General features: G+C 44.2%; 2 protein-coding genes across 6 annotated transcripts in view; both read right to left on the bottom strand.

The window, feature by feature from the left end:
- The window catches only part of LOC308475136 (uncharacterized protein), a 60880-nt gene that overhangs the window by 20228 nt on the left and 20856 nt on the right, over positions 1–19796 (bottom strand). The window contains exon 1 of one of the 5 annotated variants that reach the window (XM_081002081.1): positions 18399–18457. The exons of 1 other annotated variant lie outside the window; for it this stretch is intronic. The gene's annotated coding sequence lies outside the window, so the exon portion shown is untranslated. Of the gene's footprint in view, positions 1–941; positions 1225–18398; positions 18458–19796 lie in introns of those variants that run through there. 3 more of the 5 variants (XM_081002077.1, XM_081002080.1, XM_081002079.1) reach the window with 3 other exon arrangements.
- Positions 9829–19796, bottom strand: part of LOC308475096 (uncharacterized protein) — a 30854-nt gene continuing 20886 nt past the window's right edge. The window contains exons 5-6 of the mRNA XM_081001976.1: positions 14809–14935; positions 9829–12049 (exon numbers count right to left, since the gene is read on the bottom strand). Coding sequence (XP_080858102.1) covers positions 10404–12049; positions 14809–14935 — 1773 coding nt within the window. The 3' untranslated portion in view covers positions 9829–10403. The remainder of the gene's footprint in view (positions 12050–14808; positions 14936–19796) is intronic.

Here is a 19796-nt window from a genome sequence, read left to right as displayed (position 1 = left end):
GAACAGGATCCTGAGCAAGCATGGACGAGTCTTGCTAGGAACAAGGGCTGGATGGCACCACAGCCCAAACCATGAGAGATCTTCTTCAAAAAGAGAAGAAGGAGAAAGCAGTCTCTAGCCCCCCTAGAAGGAAGATTGCGATGCAAAATGTGGAGGCAGCTGAAGGGATTTCTGGGAGAAGAATCAGCCTGGTTGCTCCTGCCTTCCAGTCAATGCATGAAGTTAGAACTGACTGACAAGGGAGTCATTTGTATCTTGTGAAAAATGAATGCTTGACTCTAGTGGGGGTCCTCATCCGGGGGTCCTCAGGAGTTGCTTCCCCCACCCCCACTCCCCTGCTTCTGTCTCCTTTTTTGCACTTGGACTCTCTGCCACTCTCAAGACAGACTCCTGGGGTGGGGTCCCTTTTTCTTTGCTGTGAGGGCCAAGTGGGTGGGGCCAAATACATCTCCCTTGAAATTTAGGTGGGTAATTTATTACTATTATTCTCTTAGATGGCTTAACACACACAGAGAGACATTGATGCCCAGGTCCCTGGAGGCTCAGGGAGTAGCAGCGCCCATTTCCGGCTGCTTTGACAGCAACAATCCCTTTGGGACAGAGAGGATGTGGTCCTGGGATGCCATGCTCTGGGTGCGAGGGGATTGCTGCAGTAGCCACCTTTTTTGGGGGGGGGGGCTAGTCCACCTCCTTGTCCAGCTTTAGAAAACCATTTGCACATGTTTCCTCTGTTGACTTCTTTGTTTAAAGAAGCAGACTTCATGGGAGCCATTTTTCCTGAAAGGGGGGGGGGGGCAGAGGGCCAAATGAGTTTGGTTGCAGACCTGGCCCCTCCCTGATCAGCCCCCCCCAGGCCCCCTCCCCTGCTGCAGCCCTGGGACCCCCACCAGATCCCAGAGAGGGAGGAGACTCACCAGATCCCAGAGAGAGAGGAGACTCACCAGATCCCAGGAGGGGGCAGCGAAGCAGCCCTTGCAGGAGAGACACCTAAGCAGGAAAGGACTGGGGAGGGAGGGGCCTTGGCTCTGGAGGACCTGCCCCCCCCCCCGCTTCCTGACCCCTCTAGGAAGGCAGCTCGGTTCCTTTAACCCTTGCAGTGCCGAGTCCCCCAGCTCAGCCCTTCCTCCCTTTGCACAACCTGACCGACACGCTGCGCCCCTGAAGAGATCCCGGCTCGCGAAGGGTCTCTCTAATCCATCGCTGCAGCGCAGAAAGGGGGGGGGGGAGGTCCAGAGACGGGGAGCAACTGGGGCGGAGTGGGGAGCCTGTGCAACTCCCTCCCCCCTCCACTTTCCCTCCTGGCTGGGCTTGTGCTGGACCAGAGCAGCTCCTCTTCTGGGGCCACGCCCCCCCCCCCCCACAGACATAGATGGATTGGCATATTTATGGATCCGTTTTAAAGCCAATTTTTTGGGCAGGCGCCTATGCACCTGGTCCACCTCCACCACCTTTCTTGTTGGATATGGCCCTGATCCCAGGGTCATCTGGTCCAACCCCAGCAAGGCAGGAATCTCAGCTAAAGCATCCATGGCAGATGGCCCTCCGATCTCTGCTTAGAGACCTCCAAGGAAGGAGAGTCCACCACCTCCCAAGGGAGACCTTTCCCCTGCCCAACTGCTCTTAGATGCCCCTCAAGGCAGCGGGTCCTGAGTTCTAGCCCTGCTGAAATAATGGCGCTGGCTACCAAGCAGGTACCAAGAAAAGTTCAAAATAAATGATGATGATGACGATAAGAATAATAATTTATTATTTATACCCCGCCCATCTGGCTAAGTTTCCCCAGGCACTCTGGTCAGTTTACAACGGAATATTAAAAATACATTAAAACATCAGTCATTAAAAACTTCCCTAAACAGGGCTGCCTTCAGATGTCTTCTAAAAGTCAAATATCTCTTTAACATCTGATGGGAGGGTGTTCCACGGCACGGGTGCCACTACCGAGAAGGCCCTCTGCCTGGTTCCCTGTAACTTGGCTTCTCGCAGTGTGGAACTGCCAGAAGGCCCTCGGTGCTGGACCTCAAGTGTCCGGACTGAACAATGAGGGGTGGGGTGGAGACACTCCTTCAGGTATTCTGGGCCAAGGCAGTTTAGGGCATTAAAGGTCAGCACCAACACTTTGAATTGTGTTCTGAAATGTACTGGGAGCCAATGTAGGTCTTTCAAGTGGTGTTATGTGGTCTTGAGGACGGAACCCTGAGGCACCCCAAAAGTGAGTGCCCAGGGGTCTGAACACTCAGCCCCCAACACCACATTTGGGACACGGCTCAGGAGGAAGGAGCGGAAACACTGTATAACAGTGCTCCCAGCCCCTCTCAGAGGGATGTTACAGTCGATAGTATCAAAGGCCGCTGAGACATCCAGCAGAACTAGGAAACAGCTTTCACCTTTGTCCCTAGCCTGTTGGAGATCATCAGCCAGCATGACCAAGGCAGTTTCAGTCCCATGATGAGAACTGAATCCTGATTGGAAGGGATCCAAATGGTCTGCATTGTCCAGACATGCTTGTAGTTGTTCAGCAACCACCCGCTCAATCAGCATGCCCAAGAATAGAAGATCTGAGACTGTCCATATTGGCTGGGTTTAAGATGGTTTTTTTAAGGAGCGGTTTAATGACCACCTCTTTCAGCGGGTCTGGGAAGACTCCCTCACAGAGGGAAGCATATACTGCCCCGTGGAGCCCATCGCCCAGCCCTTCCCAGCTCACTTTTATGAGCCAGGATGGGCAAAGATCAATGAGACAGGTGGTCGGTTTCACTCATCCAAGCAGCCTGGCCACATCCTTGGAGGTAACAGATTGGAATTCATTCCATACAACTAGACAGCGCTCTAGCACTCTCTCGCCCCGTCCCTGCTCCCACAGTGCAATCTACCTCTTTCCGAGTCTGAGTGACTTTATCTGCAAAAAACTTTGCAAGATCATTGCAGGAGATCTTGGGGTCTTTACCAGGCTCCGATGGCAAAGGTGGTTCTGTTAAATTGCGAACCACCTGAAAGAGTCTCCTCCTGCTGTTTTCTGCAGATGCAATAGAGGCAGTGAAGAAAGTTCGCTTTGCCGTCACTATCGCCACTTGGTAGGCTTGACGTTGAGCTCTAACCCATGTCTGGTACAATTCAAAATGAGTTTTCCACCACCGGTGCTCTAACCATCTCAGCAATTGTTTCATTGTGCTCAGCTCCAGGGAAAACCATGGGGCTGTCTGGGCTCCATGCAATCAGAGAAGGCACTTCAGAGCCAGACAGTTGATAGCCTTGGTTAAGACTTCCAGTGGGCTGCCAGGGAATTAGCTGAAAGGTCATCATGGGATAAAGCATCCCCTACCATTCTCTGGAAACCATTTGGATGTATTAAGTGGTGGGGGAGGGCTATCCGTATTCGTTCCACTCCCTGTAGAGGGGAAGGGTTACGGAGAAGTCCAGTTGCACCAGGAAGTGATCTGACCATGGCACTTCTTTTGTTTTGCTTTTACTTAGCGTCAGTTCACCAACATCCACAGAGGTGAACACCAGGTCTAAGGCATGTCTACGACTATGATTTGGGCCGGTGGGAATTTCCTGAGGGCATCACCTTCACATATAAGGACAGAAGAAAAACTATTAGATCAGTAGACAAACTGGGAAAATTCTGGAGGAAGTACAAAAAAGAACTAACTGGAGATCCAACATTGGAGCGAGAGGAAACAACGCAGACGCCACAAGAAGCATAGAGAGACAAAGTGAAATACCTGGGGATTAATATGACAGCCAAAAATGGGAACTTATTTAAAGATAATTATGAAAAATGTTGGACGGAAGTGAAAAAAGACTTAGAAATTTGGTCAAATTTGAAGCTTTCACTGCTAGGCCGTATTGCTGCAATAAAAATGAATGTATTGCCTAGAATGCTGTTTTTGTTTCAAACACTGCAAATTGTGGACAAGATGGACTGTTTCAAGAAGTGGCAGAGAGATATTTCTAGATTCGTCTGGCAGGGCAAGAAGCCCAGAATAAAATTTAAGATATTAACTGATGCAAAGGAAAGGGGTGGATTTGCCCTGCCAGACTTTAAACTTTACTATGAATCAGCAGCTTTTTGCTGGTTGAAAGAATGGCTGCTTCTTGAAAACACAGACATTTTGGACTTAGACGGTTTTAATAACGTATTTGGATGGCATGCATATCTGTGGTATGACAAGGTCAAAGCGCATAAAGCATTTAAAAATCATATTGTCAGGAAAGCATTGTTTAGCGTTTGGATAAGATATAAGGACTTATTGGAAAACAAAACCCCAAGGTGGCTGTCACCAATGGAAGCAAAAGCTCAGAAAAAGCTCAATATGGAGGTCAAATGGCCGAAATATTGGGAAATTTTGGAACAAGATGGAGATAGACTGAAATTACAGTTTTGAGAAACTAAAAAACAAAGTGCGCGACTGGCTTCATTATTATCAGATAATGGAGGCATATAATTTGGACAAGAAAATTGGCTTCCAGGTTGAAAAATCAAAATTAGAAACAGAACTGTTAGAACCCAAAACTAAGATTTTGTCAAAGATGTATAACTTGCTGTTGAAATGGAACACTCAGGATGAAACGGTGAAATCTGTTATGATTAAATGGGCACAAGATGTTGGACATAACATAATGATGGCTGACTGGGAACAGTTATGGACCACAGGTATGAAATTTACGGCATGTAATGTCTTAAGAGAGAATATTATGAAAATGATATACAGGTGGTACATGACCCCAGTCAAGCTTGCAAAAATCTATCATTTGCCCGATAATAAATGTTGGAAATGTAAAGAAACTGAAGGTACATTTTTTCACCTTTGGTGGACGTGCCCAAGGATTAAGGCATTCTGGGAAATGATCTATAATGAAATGAAAAAGGTATTTAAATATACCTTCCTGAAGAAACCAGAGGCCTTCCTCCTGGGCATAGTCGGCCAATTGGTGCCAAAGAAGGACAGAATTTTTTTTTATGTATGCTACAACAGCAGCAAGAATACTCATTGCAAAGTATTGGAAGACACAAGATCTACCCACCTTGGAAGAATGGCAGATGAAGGTGATGGACTATATGGAACTGGCAGAAATGACTGGCAGAATCCGAGACCAGGGAGAAGAGTCGGTGGAAGAAGATTGGAAGAAATACAAAGACTATCTACAGAAATATTATAAAATTAATGAATGTTAGAATGATGTTGGATAGAAATTAAGTAGTTTCCAGCTGTAATGCTATAAGGGAATATGAAAAATGGGTTATTAATAGGTAAAAATCTAACGTTACTATTTTAAGACCAAAGATTAGGATAAACAAAGAGGGTAAGGATTTGCTGAACAAACAAATTGAACTGGAATACAAAAAAGGGAGGTATGAGGAGGTCCGGGAAACAAGCTTAGGAAAAATAAGTAATGGAAAAACTGAGTGGTTTTTAATCATTTTTATTTTGTATTTTCTTTTTCTTTTTCATTTTTATATTGTAATATTCTGAAAATCTCAATAAATATCTTATAAAAAAAAAAGAAGCATAGAGAGACAAACGGGTATTAAGGGGGGGAGATTGGAAGAAACATAATATCAAAATCCTAAAATTTCTGAGTTTTTTTCTTTTTCTTTTTTTTTCTTTACTCAGTGAAACTACTGTAGATAATAAATAAAGATTAATGAATCTAAAAATTATATCTTGGAATGTTAACGGTTTAAATGATAAGAGGAAGAGAAATAAAATAGAACATGTATTGAGGAAAGAACATTGGGATATCATATGCTTGCAGGAGACCCATGTGACTAGAAATCACAGAAGGGTTTTAGAAAACAAGAGATTGGGTCAAGAATTTATATCCTCAGATGTAAAAAAGAAAAGGGGAATTGTGATCTATGTGAACCCTAAACTAGACGCAAAAAAAAATTTAAGGATGATGAGGGTAGATTATTAGGGGTAAAAATAACAAAAGGTAAAGAACATTTAATTATAGTAGGATTTTATGCACCGAATGGTAACAAAACAGAATTCTTCAGAAAAGTAGTAGCTAATTTACTGGAATTTATAGAAGAGGAAATAATTTTGATGGGAGACCTAAATGGTGTCACATCAATAGAATTAAATAGGACAGAGAGAGAAAGAAAATTTAAAAAAGGCAGACTCCCAGATACCTTCTTTCAGATGGTAGAAAACTTAAATTTGATTGACGCATGGAGATATAAAAACCCAGGAGAAAGACAGTATACACATTTCTCAGAAGTAAAAAAATCAGCCGGCAGAATTGACAGCATATGGGTATCAAATAACTTAACAACTAAAATTAAAAAAGCAGAAATACAGACCAAAATTATTACAGATCACAACCCAGTCACATTAGAATTAAAGGAATACACGAAAACTAATAAAAGATGGAGACTTAATGAAAGAATATTAAATGATGAAAAGATTGTGAAAAAAGCGCAAGAACTAATGAAAGAATTTTTTGAATTAAATAAAGAACAGGATACAGACCAGACATCAGGACAATATGGGATGCAAGTAAAGCTTTCATATGAGGCTTTTACATACAACAAAGTGCAATAAGGAAAAGAAACAGAGAGCAAAAACTAGAACAAATAAGGAAAGAAATAGGAATAAATGAAAAATTATTAACAAAACAACCAAAAAATGAATTAATAAACCAAAAACTAAAAATATTACAAACCCAGGCCTCAACAATATTAAATAGTGAAATTGAGGACAATATTAAATGGATGAAACAAAGGTCGTTCGAATTTGCAAATAAACCCGGAAAGATGCTAGCCTGGCAATTGAAAAAAAGACAAAAGGAAAAACTGATTGATAAAATAGTGGAAGAAGGGAGAACTTTAGATAATCCTGAGGAAGTTAAAAAGTGCTTTATAAAATATTATAATAAGCTATATAAAGCAGGAAATGAGACAGAGGATGAAATAAAAGAGTATTTATGTGGAAAGGATATACCTAAAATTAAGAAAGAAAAGATTCAAGATCTATTTTTGTTATGATTATACATTGAAAATAAAAAAAAATTAAAAAAGAAGAAGAAAGATTTGGGCCAAACTTATTCAGGGACAGCCCCATGGAGGCCATGCTTTCCACCAAGTCCTGAGCGGCCCCTTGTAAGGTCGTGTCGGCATGAATGTTAAAATCCCCCAGGACAACCAAGCTAGGTGTCTCCAGGAGAACATCTGCAACGACCTGAAGCAGCTTGGGCAGGGAATCCTTGGAACATGCACTCGGAGAACTTGGTCTTCCCAATAGGATGCCTGGTGCAAGCTAATGGCTTCCTAAAAATCACTGGAACCCCACCCCTCCGTGCTCACATGACCACATGCTGTGCGTAAGAGAAACCTGGTGGACAAGCAGCGGCAAGGACAGGCCCATCTGCTTCATCCAACCAAGTCTCTGTTACACATGCCAGGTCAAGTCCTCCATCCACGATCAAGTCATGGATGGCCGTGGTCTTATGAATCATTGACCTATCAACTATCACACCTTCAGGTCATGTGGGTCTCCCTTGCTGATTCCAGGATCCATTCAGTCAAGACCAGACCCGGAGGCAGGGATAGTCCTCAAACAGCAACTAAATCTGCTTCCTTGGTAATGACGCGGTCTGGCCTTAGCGTAACTCCTCCTCCTACCCGTGGTCACTGAGATCGGATGACCCAGTGCACCCCCCCCCCCCGTGGAAACTGCCCCAGCCATTCTGTCGGCTGGGGCCCACTCCCAGGAAGACCTTAAAACAAAACACAAACTATACAACAGCTAATAAAACAATAAAAAGCAAAAACAAAACAGCAACAATTATACTTAAATTAACCCCCAACCAGATGTCCATCCCATCCTCAACAAAGCAAAAGGGGGGGGGGAGAGAAGAAAAAACTAAAAATGCCATTGACTGCTTAAGAACATTTTAAAACACATTAGACACTTGAAACAGGGAAGCAATAGTAGAACCCCCCCCCCCGCCTGCAATTCCCCAAGAGTTTGTTCCAGTGAATCCAGCCCCTCCCTCTAGGCACTGCAGCAGGAGTCCTTTTGTAGCTGGGAGGGGGAGGGCCTGGGCCCCGCCCTCTAGGCCAGTTGGAAAAAGCCTTGGAAGGGAGCAGGCCCTGCAGTCCTCAGCACATATTCTCATCATAATGAGTAATACTTTCTCATGCATTTTTTTTATGCTAATATACAAAGGTATATCATTTCCCCTTCCAGAAATGCTGAACTGCTAATTCAAGGGACACTGAAGTCCTTGCAGAGATGACAGGACAGCTTTCCAGATTAGGTAGCTGGGAGTGAGACAGTTGGCAGAGTGGCATTGGGCTTGCTAAGATGCCAAATACTACAGGAATTGCGTTCTTAGCACTGTAATACCATTTTAATTTTTTAAGATTGTTTTTTCAGTCATGGCAATGTGTGAGGAAATTATCCACATCTGCCAAGCTTTCAGGAGCAGGACTAAGGGCTCTTCCTCACCGTCTGTGGACAACACTGTTTTTATTTATTGTCATGGTACAGAAGATAAATTTTGAGAAGGCAACGCCAGAATCTCTTATATTTACCCTCCCCCTTCCGCTCTTCTTTGAGGTGTTCCCAACACCGAGATCAAGGACTGAGAGCTTGGACTGGCTCTTCCTCACCATCTGTGGACAACGCTTCCAAGGCTATCTGACCTGTTGGCAGCCTGTCCTTGCCTTGGCGCCTCCAGCTCTCATCTCCCATCTTCCTGTTCATTATCATCATTTCTACCTACAGGTTTGTTGGGGTTGAGATTATTGAGCTGATGATGGTATGATTTTTCATCAATAAATATGATTTGTCCTTATGTGTAAGTGAAGTCACATTTGAAACAATACAGAAGCAGTCAAAGGGAATTTCCTAGGAGGTGTTTTATTCAGTCTCACCTGCAATTATGTGTGTTCAACACACAGAAACACATAGATAATGTGAAATTACTGGGTGTTACAGTGTCCAAATAGGGACGCGGGTGGCGCTGTGGGTAAAACCTCAGTGCCTAGGACTTGCCGATCGTATGGTCGGCAGTTTGAATCCCCGCGGCGGGGTGAGCTCCCATCTTTCGGTCCCAGCTCCTGCCCACCTAGCAGTTCAAAAGCACCCCTAAGTGCAAGTAGATAAATAGGTACCGCTTTATAGCGGGAAGGTAAACGGCGTTTCCGTGTGCTGCACTGGTGCTGGCTCGCCAGAGCAGCTTCATCACGCTGGCCACGTGACCCGGAAGTGTCTCCGGACAGCGCTGGCCCCCAGCCTCTTAAGTGAGATGGGCGCACAACCCTAGAGTCGGACACGACTGGCCCGTACGGGCAGGGGTACCTTTACCTTTTTACAGTGTCCAAATAACACTCAACACATGCAAGCAGATTAATGGCTCCCCACCTCCTTTTTTGAAAAAGTTGTTTTTATTTATTTTCATGGTACAGAAGATAGTTACAACATTAAACAACAAATCACTTGTCCTGATGAAATTACACACTTTATTCTTGCCATGTGTTACAATTTCATTTGATTATTCTAAAATATTACACCACCTTTTCCCATGAGTGCTGGGTGGATTCTTAACAATTTATGTATTGAATAAACATTGGCTTATTCAACCTTATTCAAAGCTTTACTGAAATCAAGATGCACTATTTCCACAGCTTTCCCCGATCAACAAAGTTTGTAACTCCATCCAAAAAAAGGGGAGGAGATATTTCTCTGGCTTGACTTGTTTTTGAGAAAGCCATGCTTTCATCCTGTATGTTTATATTGTGAAATCTTCAGATGAAGGACACATCAATTTTTAAAATGGTAATAAATAAGAAGGATACTGACAAGCTGAAACATGTGCAAAGGAAGACGACCAAGATGATATTATTTTATTATTGCATTTATTTAATTTCTATACCACCTTATACCAGGGGTGCCAACTTGAATAAAATACTGGGGGAGAGGTAAGTCCCGCCTTGCATAATCAATCACATGGTGTGGTGTATGCACACCATTTGAATGGCAATGCCTATCAACTGGGGGGGGGGTGGCCCCTCAAATATTTTAGGCAGAAACAAAGACCTCTCAGCCTTTAAGTGTTGCCTCCTATGCCCTATACCCTCAGGGCAGTTTCAAAATTAAATCACAATATAAAAAACGAAACCAAAAATTAAAAAACCGTAACCCCCCAACACACCACATTTTAAAAGGCCATTTGATGTCAATCAGCCAAAGGGTTGGGTAAAGAGGTGTGTTTTTCCATGAAGCCTAAAGCTGTATCGTGAATGTTTTTATCTGCCCTTTGCATGAATTCTTTCATGAGAACTGAGAGAGGAGCTATAGCTGAAGCAATTGTATGGTTTCTCCCATATGAATTCTTTGATGGGAAGTGACATTGTGGCTGTGACTGAGGCGCTTTCCACATTCCATGCACTGCTAGGATTTTGCCCCTCTGTGAATTCTCTGATGCTTAGCGAGATAGGAGCTCGTACTGAAGTTCCTTCCACATTCCACACAATTATAGGGTTTCTCCCCTGTATGAATTCTTTGATGGGAAGTGAGGTCAGAGCTCTTCCTGAAGCTCTTTCCACATTCCACACACTGATATGGTTTCTCCCCTGTATGCATTCTTTGATGGCAACTGAGAGCAGAGTTACAGCTGAAGCTCTTTCCGCATTCCACGCACTGATATGGTTTCTCGCCTGTATGAATTCTTTGATGGGAAGTGAGACAGAAGCTTGTAATAAAGCTCTTTCCACATTCCACGCACTGATAGGGTTTATCCCCTCTGTGAATTCTCTGATGGGTCATGAGATTGGAGCTCTTACTGAAGCTCTTTCCACATTCCAAGCAATTATATGGTTTCTCCCCTGTATGAATTCTTTGATGGGAAGTGAGAGAGGAGTTGTGACTGAAGCTCTTTCCACATTCCAAGCAAGTGTATGGTTTATCCCCTGTATGAATTCTCTGATGCTTAGTGAGATCGGAGCTCGTACTAAAGCTCTTTACACATTCCGCACACTGATAGGGTTTCTCCCCTGTATGAATTCTTTGATGGGAAGTGAGATTGGAGCTTGTACTGAAGTTTTTTCCACATTCCACACACTGATAGGGTTTCTCCCCTGTATGAATTCTTTGATGGAAAGTGAGATCGGTGCTCCGACAGAATCTCTTTCCACATTCCACGCACTGATAGGGTTTCTCCCCTGTATGAATTCTTTGATGGGAAGTGAGATCGGTGCTCCGACAGAATTTCTTTCCACATTCCACGCACTGATAGGGTTTCTTCCCCGTATGAATTCTTTGATGGGAAGTAAGAGAGGAATTGTGACTGAAGCTCTTTCCACATTCCAAGCAATTGTATGGTTTCTCCCCTGTATGGATTCTTTGATGGGAACTGAGATCGGTGCTCCGACAGAATCTATTTCCACATTCCATGCACTGAAAGGGTTTCTCTCCTGTATGAATTCTTTGATGGTCAGTGAGGTGGGAGCTCCTTCTGAAGTTCTTTCCACATTCCACACACTGATAAGGTTTCTCCCCTGTATGAATTCTTTGATGGGAAGTGAAAGACGAGTTGTGACTGAAGCTCTTCCCACAGTCTACGCACTGATATGGTTTCTCCCCTGTATGAATTATTTGATGGGAAGTGAGATTCGAGCTCATACTGAAGCTCTTTCCACATTCCACACACTGATAGGGTTTTTCCCCTGTATGGATTCTTTGATGAGAAGTGAGATGGTGGCTCTTACGAAAGCTCTTTCCACATTCAGCACATTTATAGGGTTTCTCTCCTGTATGAATTCTCTGATGAGAACTCAGAGATGAGCTCGCACTGAAGCTCTTTCCACATTCCACACACTGAAATGGTTTCTCCCCTGTATGAATTATTTGATGGGAAATGAGATGGGAGCTATGATTGAAGCTCTTTCCACATTCCATGCACTGATAGGGTTTCTTCCCAGTGGGATTTCTTTGATCTGAAGTGGAATGGAAACTTTTTCCACTTTCAAGATATTTATAAGGCTTCTCCATTGTGGGGATTATGTCCTGGTCACCCTTGGTCTTGATTTCCAGTTCATCTGCAATGAAGAGAGAAATTGATTAGTGCCTATTGGAGAAAAAGAGCCCACAATTCATGAAGAATACTTGTTAACATTGGTAATAGAAGAATAACACATGGGTTAGATGAATGGTTTTTACTACAGGGTTGGATGCATATATTAGCAGGGATCAACTGACATCCTTTATATAATAATTTTTTAAATTGGGTTTTCAATTAAATGTTTACATAGACAATCAAATAGAAATAATAAGAAATACAGGATTCTCTTGAACTCTTGGACTTCCCACCACCCCTCCCTGGGTTACATATTTATCCTTTTCTTCTGCATATTTTATCTTTCTGTATTATTGCATTTTTCCATAGTATCTCAAGTCCTTGTTACATTACCAGTGTTATTTAAGTCCTTGTAAAGATTTCAATTGTTTACAGTGTTTTCCCAAATACAATGTGAATTTCCCCCATTCTTTAATGAAGATTTTCCCAGTCATTCTTGTATCTCAGCATAGTCCATCCATTTAGTTTGTCATTCCTCTCTTGTAGGGACCTTATCATATTACCATCTCTGGGCCACAATCATTCACATGGCTTTCATTGCATACATAAAATGTTTTTTCTGCACCTTCGGTTTTTCTGCACCTATAATTCCTAATAATAAAGATTCTGGGTTTTTTAACAAATGCCATTTTAAATTGTTTTTTAGTTCATTATATATCATTTCCCAGGACTCTTTCATTATTTTACAATTCCACTACATATGATAAAAGTTGCCTTCTTTCTCTTTACATTTCTAGCAAATGTTAAAACCTGTTCCATACATTTTTGCTAATTTACATGGAGTTATGGGACTTCCGGATGGCTGCTGCTTGCCTCTGGACGAACAGCCTTCGAGCTCCCAATGGATTTAAAAATTCTAATATGGAACGTGAATGGACTAAATGACAAGGCAAAAAGAATTAAGATGGAGCATGCTTTAAATAAGCAAAAACTAGATTTGATATGTTTGCAAGAAACTCATGTCATACAGAAGCACAGGAGAGTTCTCTCTAATAAGAAACTAGGTCTAGAATTTGTTTTCTCAGATAAACAACAAAAAGGGGGCATAGTGATTTATGCTAAACCACAGCTCATGCTGTTATTTAAAGATCCAGAAGGAAGGATAGTCATTATCGAGATTTTGGCCCAAGGAGAAAAATTCATAATTATTGGTATCTACGCCCCAAATTTTTAAAAAGTGAATTTCACCAATTACTTGAGGAAACAACAGCAGAATATGTGGGAGAAAAGAGAATTCTCCTAGGTGATTTAAATGGAGTGCCTGTCCCAGAGTTGGATAGAACAAAGAGAAAAACAGAAAACAAACAATCAAAACTACTTCTCTTCTTTTGAATGACAGAAACTTTAAACATTTACAATGCATGGAGAACAAAACACCCAACTAAAAGAGAATATACCCATATTTCAGACCCAATAACTCAGTGGGAAGGATAAATGCCATTTGGATAACTAAGGAATTAACACTGAGAGTTAGCAAAGCTGAAATAAAACCTAAAACTATTTTGGATCATAATGCAGTCTCAGTTTGGTTAAAGAAAGAGGGAAAACTACCAATGAGATGGAGACTAAATGAGAATCTATTAATCGATGATAAGATCCTGCAAAAGGCCAAACTGACGCTAAAATAATTTTTTGAACTCAACCTAAATAAAGGAATGGACAGCAAAATTGTTTGGGACACCAGTAAGGCAGTATTAAGGGGATTTTTTTATTCAGCAAAATGGCATTAATTTAAAAAAAAAAAAATTGTGAAAGTTTTATGTTGTTTTCCAACAATTCCTTCTCAAACCTCAATATTTCATTTGCAAAACCCTTTCTCTTATCTATTTTAAAAACCTCATTTAACTGGTGATACTGTAACCAATCTGTTAGAAGGTCTCTTATATCTTCGATTTTTTTAAATTGTTATTGCTGTTCCACTTCCATTAATAACTCCCTATATGTTACCCAATTCTTTCTCATATTTAGTTTCTTCATGATATCACTTCTAGCAGGGAGATCCACCACGGCGTTTTCTCTTCTAAAAAAGTTTTATATATCTCCCATACCTCATCTATTGACTTTCTTACCACATGTTTCAGGAATCCTCTGTGTACCTTCACTTTCTCATACAATAGATATGCATGCCAACCAAATCTATCATCATGTCCTTCCATAGCTAAAAGATCTGGGGTTGGTTTTTTAAAAATATTCCACTCCTGTAGCCAGCAAATACTGGACGCCTCATAATACAACTAGGAACTGGGCTCTCGCCCTATTGTCATTTTTATGGCAAACTGGAAGTCTCAACTGATATCCTTAGATGAACCTGTGATTTGATAAGCCTGGCTCTTCTCTTAATGGATTTTGTTTGGCTCCATCATGGCATCCCCTCCGTTTCCAATATCAGTCTTCTCTTTGGTCAATCAAAGCCTGACAGGAGCAAAACGAAAACAGCAAACCTGACAGGAGCTACTACAACTTCCCTAACAACTCAGAGGTTTACATTTAAAATTACCTGGGCAATTCAGACCGGTCTGATAATTGTTTAAGCAGCTGCAACTGGAGGAAGAACATTCACGGTGAAAAGAATAATTCACAGTTCAAGGTTTATTGTGGGAATATTGTAATCCCAAGTGTTTTAAGGGGGCGCTGTTGAATTCTAAGAAAATATATGAGGTTTGTCACAGAGAGCTGTTTTGAATTTAAAAACAGATATTATGATCCCACGAGGAGCCTTACCAAGGGAGGCCACGATCCCACGATTCTCCTCCATGACGTCCTTATGCAGAGCTCTCTGGTCAGGATCCAGCAACGCCCACTCCTCGTCCATGAAACGAACGGCCACATCTTCAAAGCACACTGGGCCCTGAAAGAGAAAGGAAAATGTCCTCCTCTGAGACAGCAGTGTTGTTCATCCCTCGGCCTCTGTCCCCACAAGGCAGCTTCCCCTGACCTGATCAGGTTCCACAGCCGCTGCTTCCATTCTGCCATCATGAAAGGATGAATGAAGAGATCTAGCCAGCATCATTGTGTCATCTGTAAGATAAAAAAGGTAAGCAGGATGCCAGGAGTGCCTGCTTTTCTCACAGGTGAAACAGGGCATCTCTAACTATAGATGGGCCTTTGAGAAAGCCTTTCCTGCTGAGAGCATTTGGACATTTGTGCAAATTTCATATGTTAGTTGTGCAGAAATACATCTCTCCTCCTCTGGACCCTTGTTCCCAACAGTCCCCCCAAAACAAGATGAAAAGAACCGACAGATTAGTTGGGAAAGCAACAGAATGAGAACAAATGGAGAAAAACCACCTTCCTCCTTACTCAGTGGCCTCTCTCTGGTGTCCAACGGAGGCCTCTCTGCCTCACAGGAATCCAGGTCCATTTTTGCAAAGAGATCCTTTTCCTGAAAAAGAAAGGATTCAAAACAGAGAAAGGTGAGAAATATTAGAAAGGGAAATACAAAGACAAAAACTGTAAGGGTGTGAAATCATATTCCACAGATGCCTTCCTAGGAAAAGGAAGGGCCATCAGGAGAGCATTATGTTCTTCGTCCTGTTTGGAGCCCCTTGGGAGTATCCAGAGGAAAGTCTCTCTCACCTGCTTTCTCTCTGCCTGCTCTCTCCCCTCTGCCTGACTCAGGAGGAAACCTTCGGCCAGGGACACCGCCTGGGAACTGGTCTCCACTCCACAGTCCCTCACCCAGTTCTCCATCTCCAGGGGAAGGACAGCCAGGAACTGCTCCAAGATCACCAGGTCCAGCATCTCAGCTTTCGTGTGCCTTTCTGGCTTCAGCCACTGATGGTCAAGGTGGTAGAGTCGGCTGCAAACCTCTCGGGGTCCTTTGGCCTCCTGGCAGCAGAATTGCTTGGGCTGCTGGCTCTGCACATCTGAGTGGAGGGTGTCCTCCTCACCCAGGATCTTCTGCACAGAGTTTTCCCAGAATCCCCCACTTCTCCCAGTTTGGTTGGCATGGCCTCTTCCTGCTTCAAGGCCAGCTGAGTCTCGCTCATCCATCTGTGCTCTCAGGAAGCCTCTGAGAAATTGGAAGGAACCCTTTGGTCTTCTGGCAAGTTCTGTCTGTGCCAAATCCTGTGCAAATACTACAAAGCAAATACATTGTTCTGTTATAATGCTGATTACCATAAGAAGAAGAAAAACGGTTCCCTAAGCAAGTTTGTATGGGACTTGCTAGTAACCAGTGTAGGTAGGACTGTAGCATAGCCCTGACTCTGCCCAGGAAATTACCACGACAAATCTGCAGGCAACTGGAGACGGGAGAGGGGGGTTACTGGGGTGGGGTCCCTTTTTCTTAGTGTTCTTGGGGTACTCCTGGATCCAACATGTTCCCTTAAGGCTCATGTGGGGTGAGAATAAAGGCCCAAGAAGACACACACACACACACACACACACACACACACTGCCCATTATCATTTGGCACAATCTGGTTGATCTAAATTTGAATTCAAACAAAAATAATTGCGTTCTATTTGCATTCTCCCAGGTTCCTCAACAGACGAGCATGTTGTCCTGTTTCATTCGCCCCCAAGAGGAAAAATGACTGTTACTCCTATTTAAGCCAAGCACATCCACAAGGGCTCTTGGCTATGTGTTTGACTGTGGGGTGCTGAATGTCCTGTTTACCCTTTTTCCAGATTCAGGTAGATAGCTGTGTTGGTCTGACGCAGTCGGCATATATAAAATAATAAAAACATTGTCCAGTAGCACCTTAGAGACCAACTAAGTTTGTTCTTGGTATGAGCTTTTGTGTGCATGCCCGCTTCTTCAGATACACACAGGTCTGTATCTGAAGAATTGTGCACGCACACGAAAGCTTACTGTATAACAAGAACAAACTTAGTTGGTCTCTTAGGTGCTACTGGACAATTTTTTTATTTTTTTATTTCCCCTTTTTCTGTTTTGGTTTAAACTACCGGGTAACTCATGAACTAAGAAGCTATACACCAACCACTAGTAGTGAAACTTATGTTGCAGATCTTGCTGCAAATATGTTGTATTATTTTTTGTGATATACAAAACCCCAGCAGAAAGTTATTCCAGAAAGAGAATAAAAAGGCAACAAACACACCTAGGACCCAACCGGAGCTGCATCTTCACAGCAGGATCAGGCCACGACAAGGAGTCCTGGCTTCCTCCAAAAAGGCTGGAACTGTACTTTGCTAAGGATGCTGAGAGTTGCTAGGAGACACCCCCGCCCCAGGGATCCCTAGGAATGGGAGCTCAGTTGGGGGGACGGGATGGAGAGAGAGGGTCTCCCAACCACTCTCAGCACTGGGCACAGGGAGGGGGGCTGCCTCTTTCAACCCCAGCCCAGGTTTGCTTCCTTCCCAGCAGGTCCTCTCCTGCCTTGGATGGTGAGACCTTCCCTGATTCTCAGCAGGGCTTTGTGTTCAGTCTCCAAAGATCCTCTGGGGGCTCTGAATGAGCGCAAGTGTGCCAGCCAGGATGAGGCCAGAGGGTCCCTCTTGCGTCCAGCCTGCTCTGACCACAGGGCAACCTGGTGCCTCTCCTGCCTTGTGCCCCTGCAGGACTGGAGAACTAGAGCCAAGCTCTCCTCCTGGGGGATTCAGGAGCCCCCACCGCCCTCTCCTCCTCCTCCATGAACTGGCCCCATCCTCTTTCAAACCACCTGGGTTGGTGGCCCCCCCTGGCTCCTGTGGGAGGGAGTTCCACAGTTCAACTCAGCACCTCCATCTTCCAAAAGGATTTATTGATTTATTGTGTAAGTTGTTGCTTTCCATTTCTTGCATTTATCTATTGTCCAAACTTTGCTGCCTGGCTGCAGCCTATGCTAATAGACGTGGCTGATTCCTAAATCTGAAGGGGGTTTATTTGCGTGCCCCTTTTCCCCTGACCCACAGACACCTCCTCAAAGGGGCAAGCTGTGCATTTATAAAAATGCAGAATATAGAGTGCTATAGTTGCAGACCTCGTGTGACCTCGCCTCTCCCTGACTGAAGTCTCTGCTTCTCTGTGCATGAACAGATCAGGCCCCCCAGGCATCCTCCCCTCCTGCAGCCCTGGGACCCCCACCTTCTCCCCACTTCACCCTTTGGGGAGAGAGAGAGAGAGGAGATTCACCAGATCCCAGGAGAGGATTGCCCTTCCCAAAGGAGTAAGCAGCGTCTGCATAGAAATGCAGGACATACAGTACTGTAGTTGCAAACCTCGCGCAACCCCGTCCCTCCTTGGCAGGACCCCTGCTCCCGGGGCTCCCCCCCCCCCACATGAGCCACCCTCCCCTGCTGCAGCCCTGGGACCCCCACCTTCTCCCCACTGCACCCTGGGGGGGGGGGGAGGAAGAAGAGACTCACCAGATCCCCGTGGAAGAGAGCAAGGCAGCATCTGCAGCAGAGGAAAGCAACCCCCCCCCTTTGCAGGAAGGGGAGGGAGGGGCTTTTCCTCTGGAGGACCTGGCCCCCCCTTTACTTCCTGTCCTCTCTAGGAATGCAGCTCAGTTCCCTTTAACCCTTGCAAAGCCGAGTCCACCCTGCTCAGTCCTCTCTGCCTTTTCTCTCCTGCATTGCACAATCCCAGAGATGCTCATTTTGAGGGGACGCTCTTGGTTGGTCTGTGATCCGCTCCCTCCCTTGGCCAGAAAGTGGAGGAAGAGGTTGCAGGGAAAAGGGGTTGCAGGAAGCAAGGAACCTCATTCTAGAATGGGAGGGAGCCCTAAGGGTCATCTATTCCAACCCCCCTGCAAGGCAGGAATCTCAGCCAAAGCATCCAATCTCTGCTTAAAAACCTCCAAGGAAGGAGAGTCCGCCATCTCCCAAGGGATTCTGCTGCTCTTCCCGTCAGAATTTTCTTCCTGCTGTTTAGGCAGCAGAAACTGCTTTCTGGTCCTCTGGGTCCCTTATTCTGGGTGCTCCCCTCTAGGGCAGGAGAAAACAAGCTGGCTCCCTCTTCCATGGGTCAGCCCTCCAGATATTGAGAGGTGGCTCTCAGGTCTCCATCCAGGCAGGTCTCAGCTGAGGGAGGAACAGGAAGACTGCCTCTCCTGGGACTGAAGATAGGAGGCCCCATATCCACCCCAGTAAATATCACTTCCAGCTATCCCCTCCCAGAAAGGTGGCCGGTCCAGAGGCGGTCTTGCAATCGCCATATCGCTTAAAATGAGAGCTAAACTCTCGCTAGTTCATACCTTTCCTCCTTTTGCTTTTACTGGTCTGATTTCAAGTGAAAAATTCTCACTATTAATCACCAATGTTTATCTTCCTCCAGGTGGTCTGATATCAGACCTTCATTATAGATGGGATTCTCTGGAAGATCATTTATTGGCATGCTATGTTAAGTACCCTAATATTCCATCGATAATGGGTGGTGACTTCAATGCACGTACAGCTGCCAACTGGAATGGGATAATTAAGGCCAAGTGGTGGGTATCTCCCCCCTACCCAAAATCTGATTTAATCTCTTTCACATCAAGAAGATCTAAGGACAACAGAGTGAATGAGGCGGGAGTCCTTCTTTATCAATTGGCCATTCGTATGAATTTGAACATTCTAAATGGCAACTGCCCTCTGGACGTGCCAGATGAATTCACTCATTTGGGCACAACATCAAATAGTGTCCTAGATTATCTTCTAGTCTCAGAAGACCTATTTTCAAACTTCTTTTATCTCAAAGTAGATAATGTACAATCCAGTGATCACCTACCTCTAGCGGCCAAGCTAACGCTTGACTAGCACCCGGTTAGCGGAACACACCCA

This window comes from Podarcis pityusensis (genome assembly GCF_964106645.2).
Source record: "Podarcis pityusensis genome assembly, chromosome: 4".
Taxonomy (NCBI): domain Eukaryota; kingdom Metazoa; phylum Chordata; class Lepidosauria; order Squamata; family Lacertidae; genus Podarcis; species Podarcis pityusensis.
Note: the sequence above shows the minus strand (reverse complement) of the source record. Positions and strands in the feature narration are given on the sequence as shown.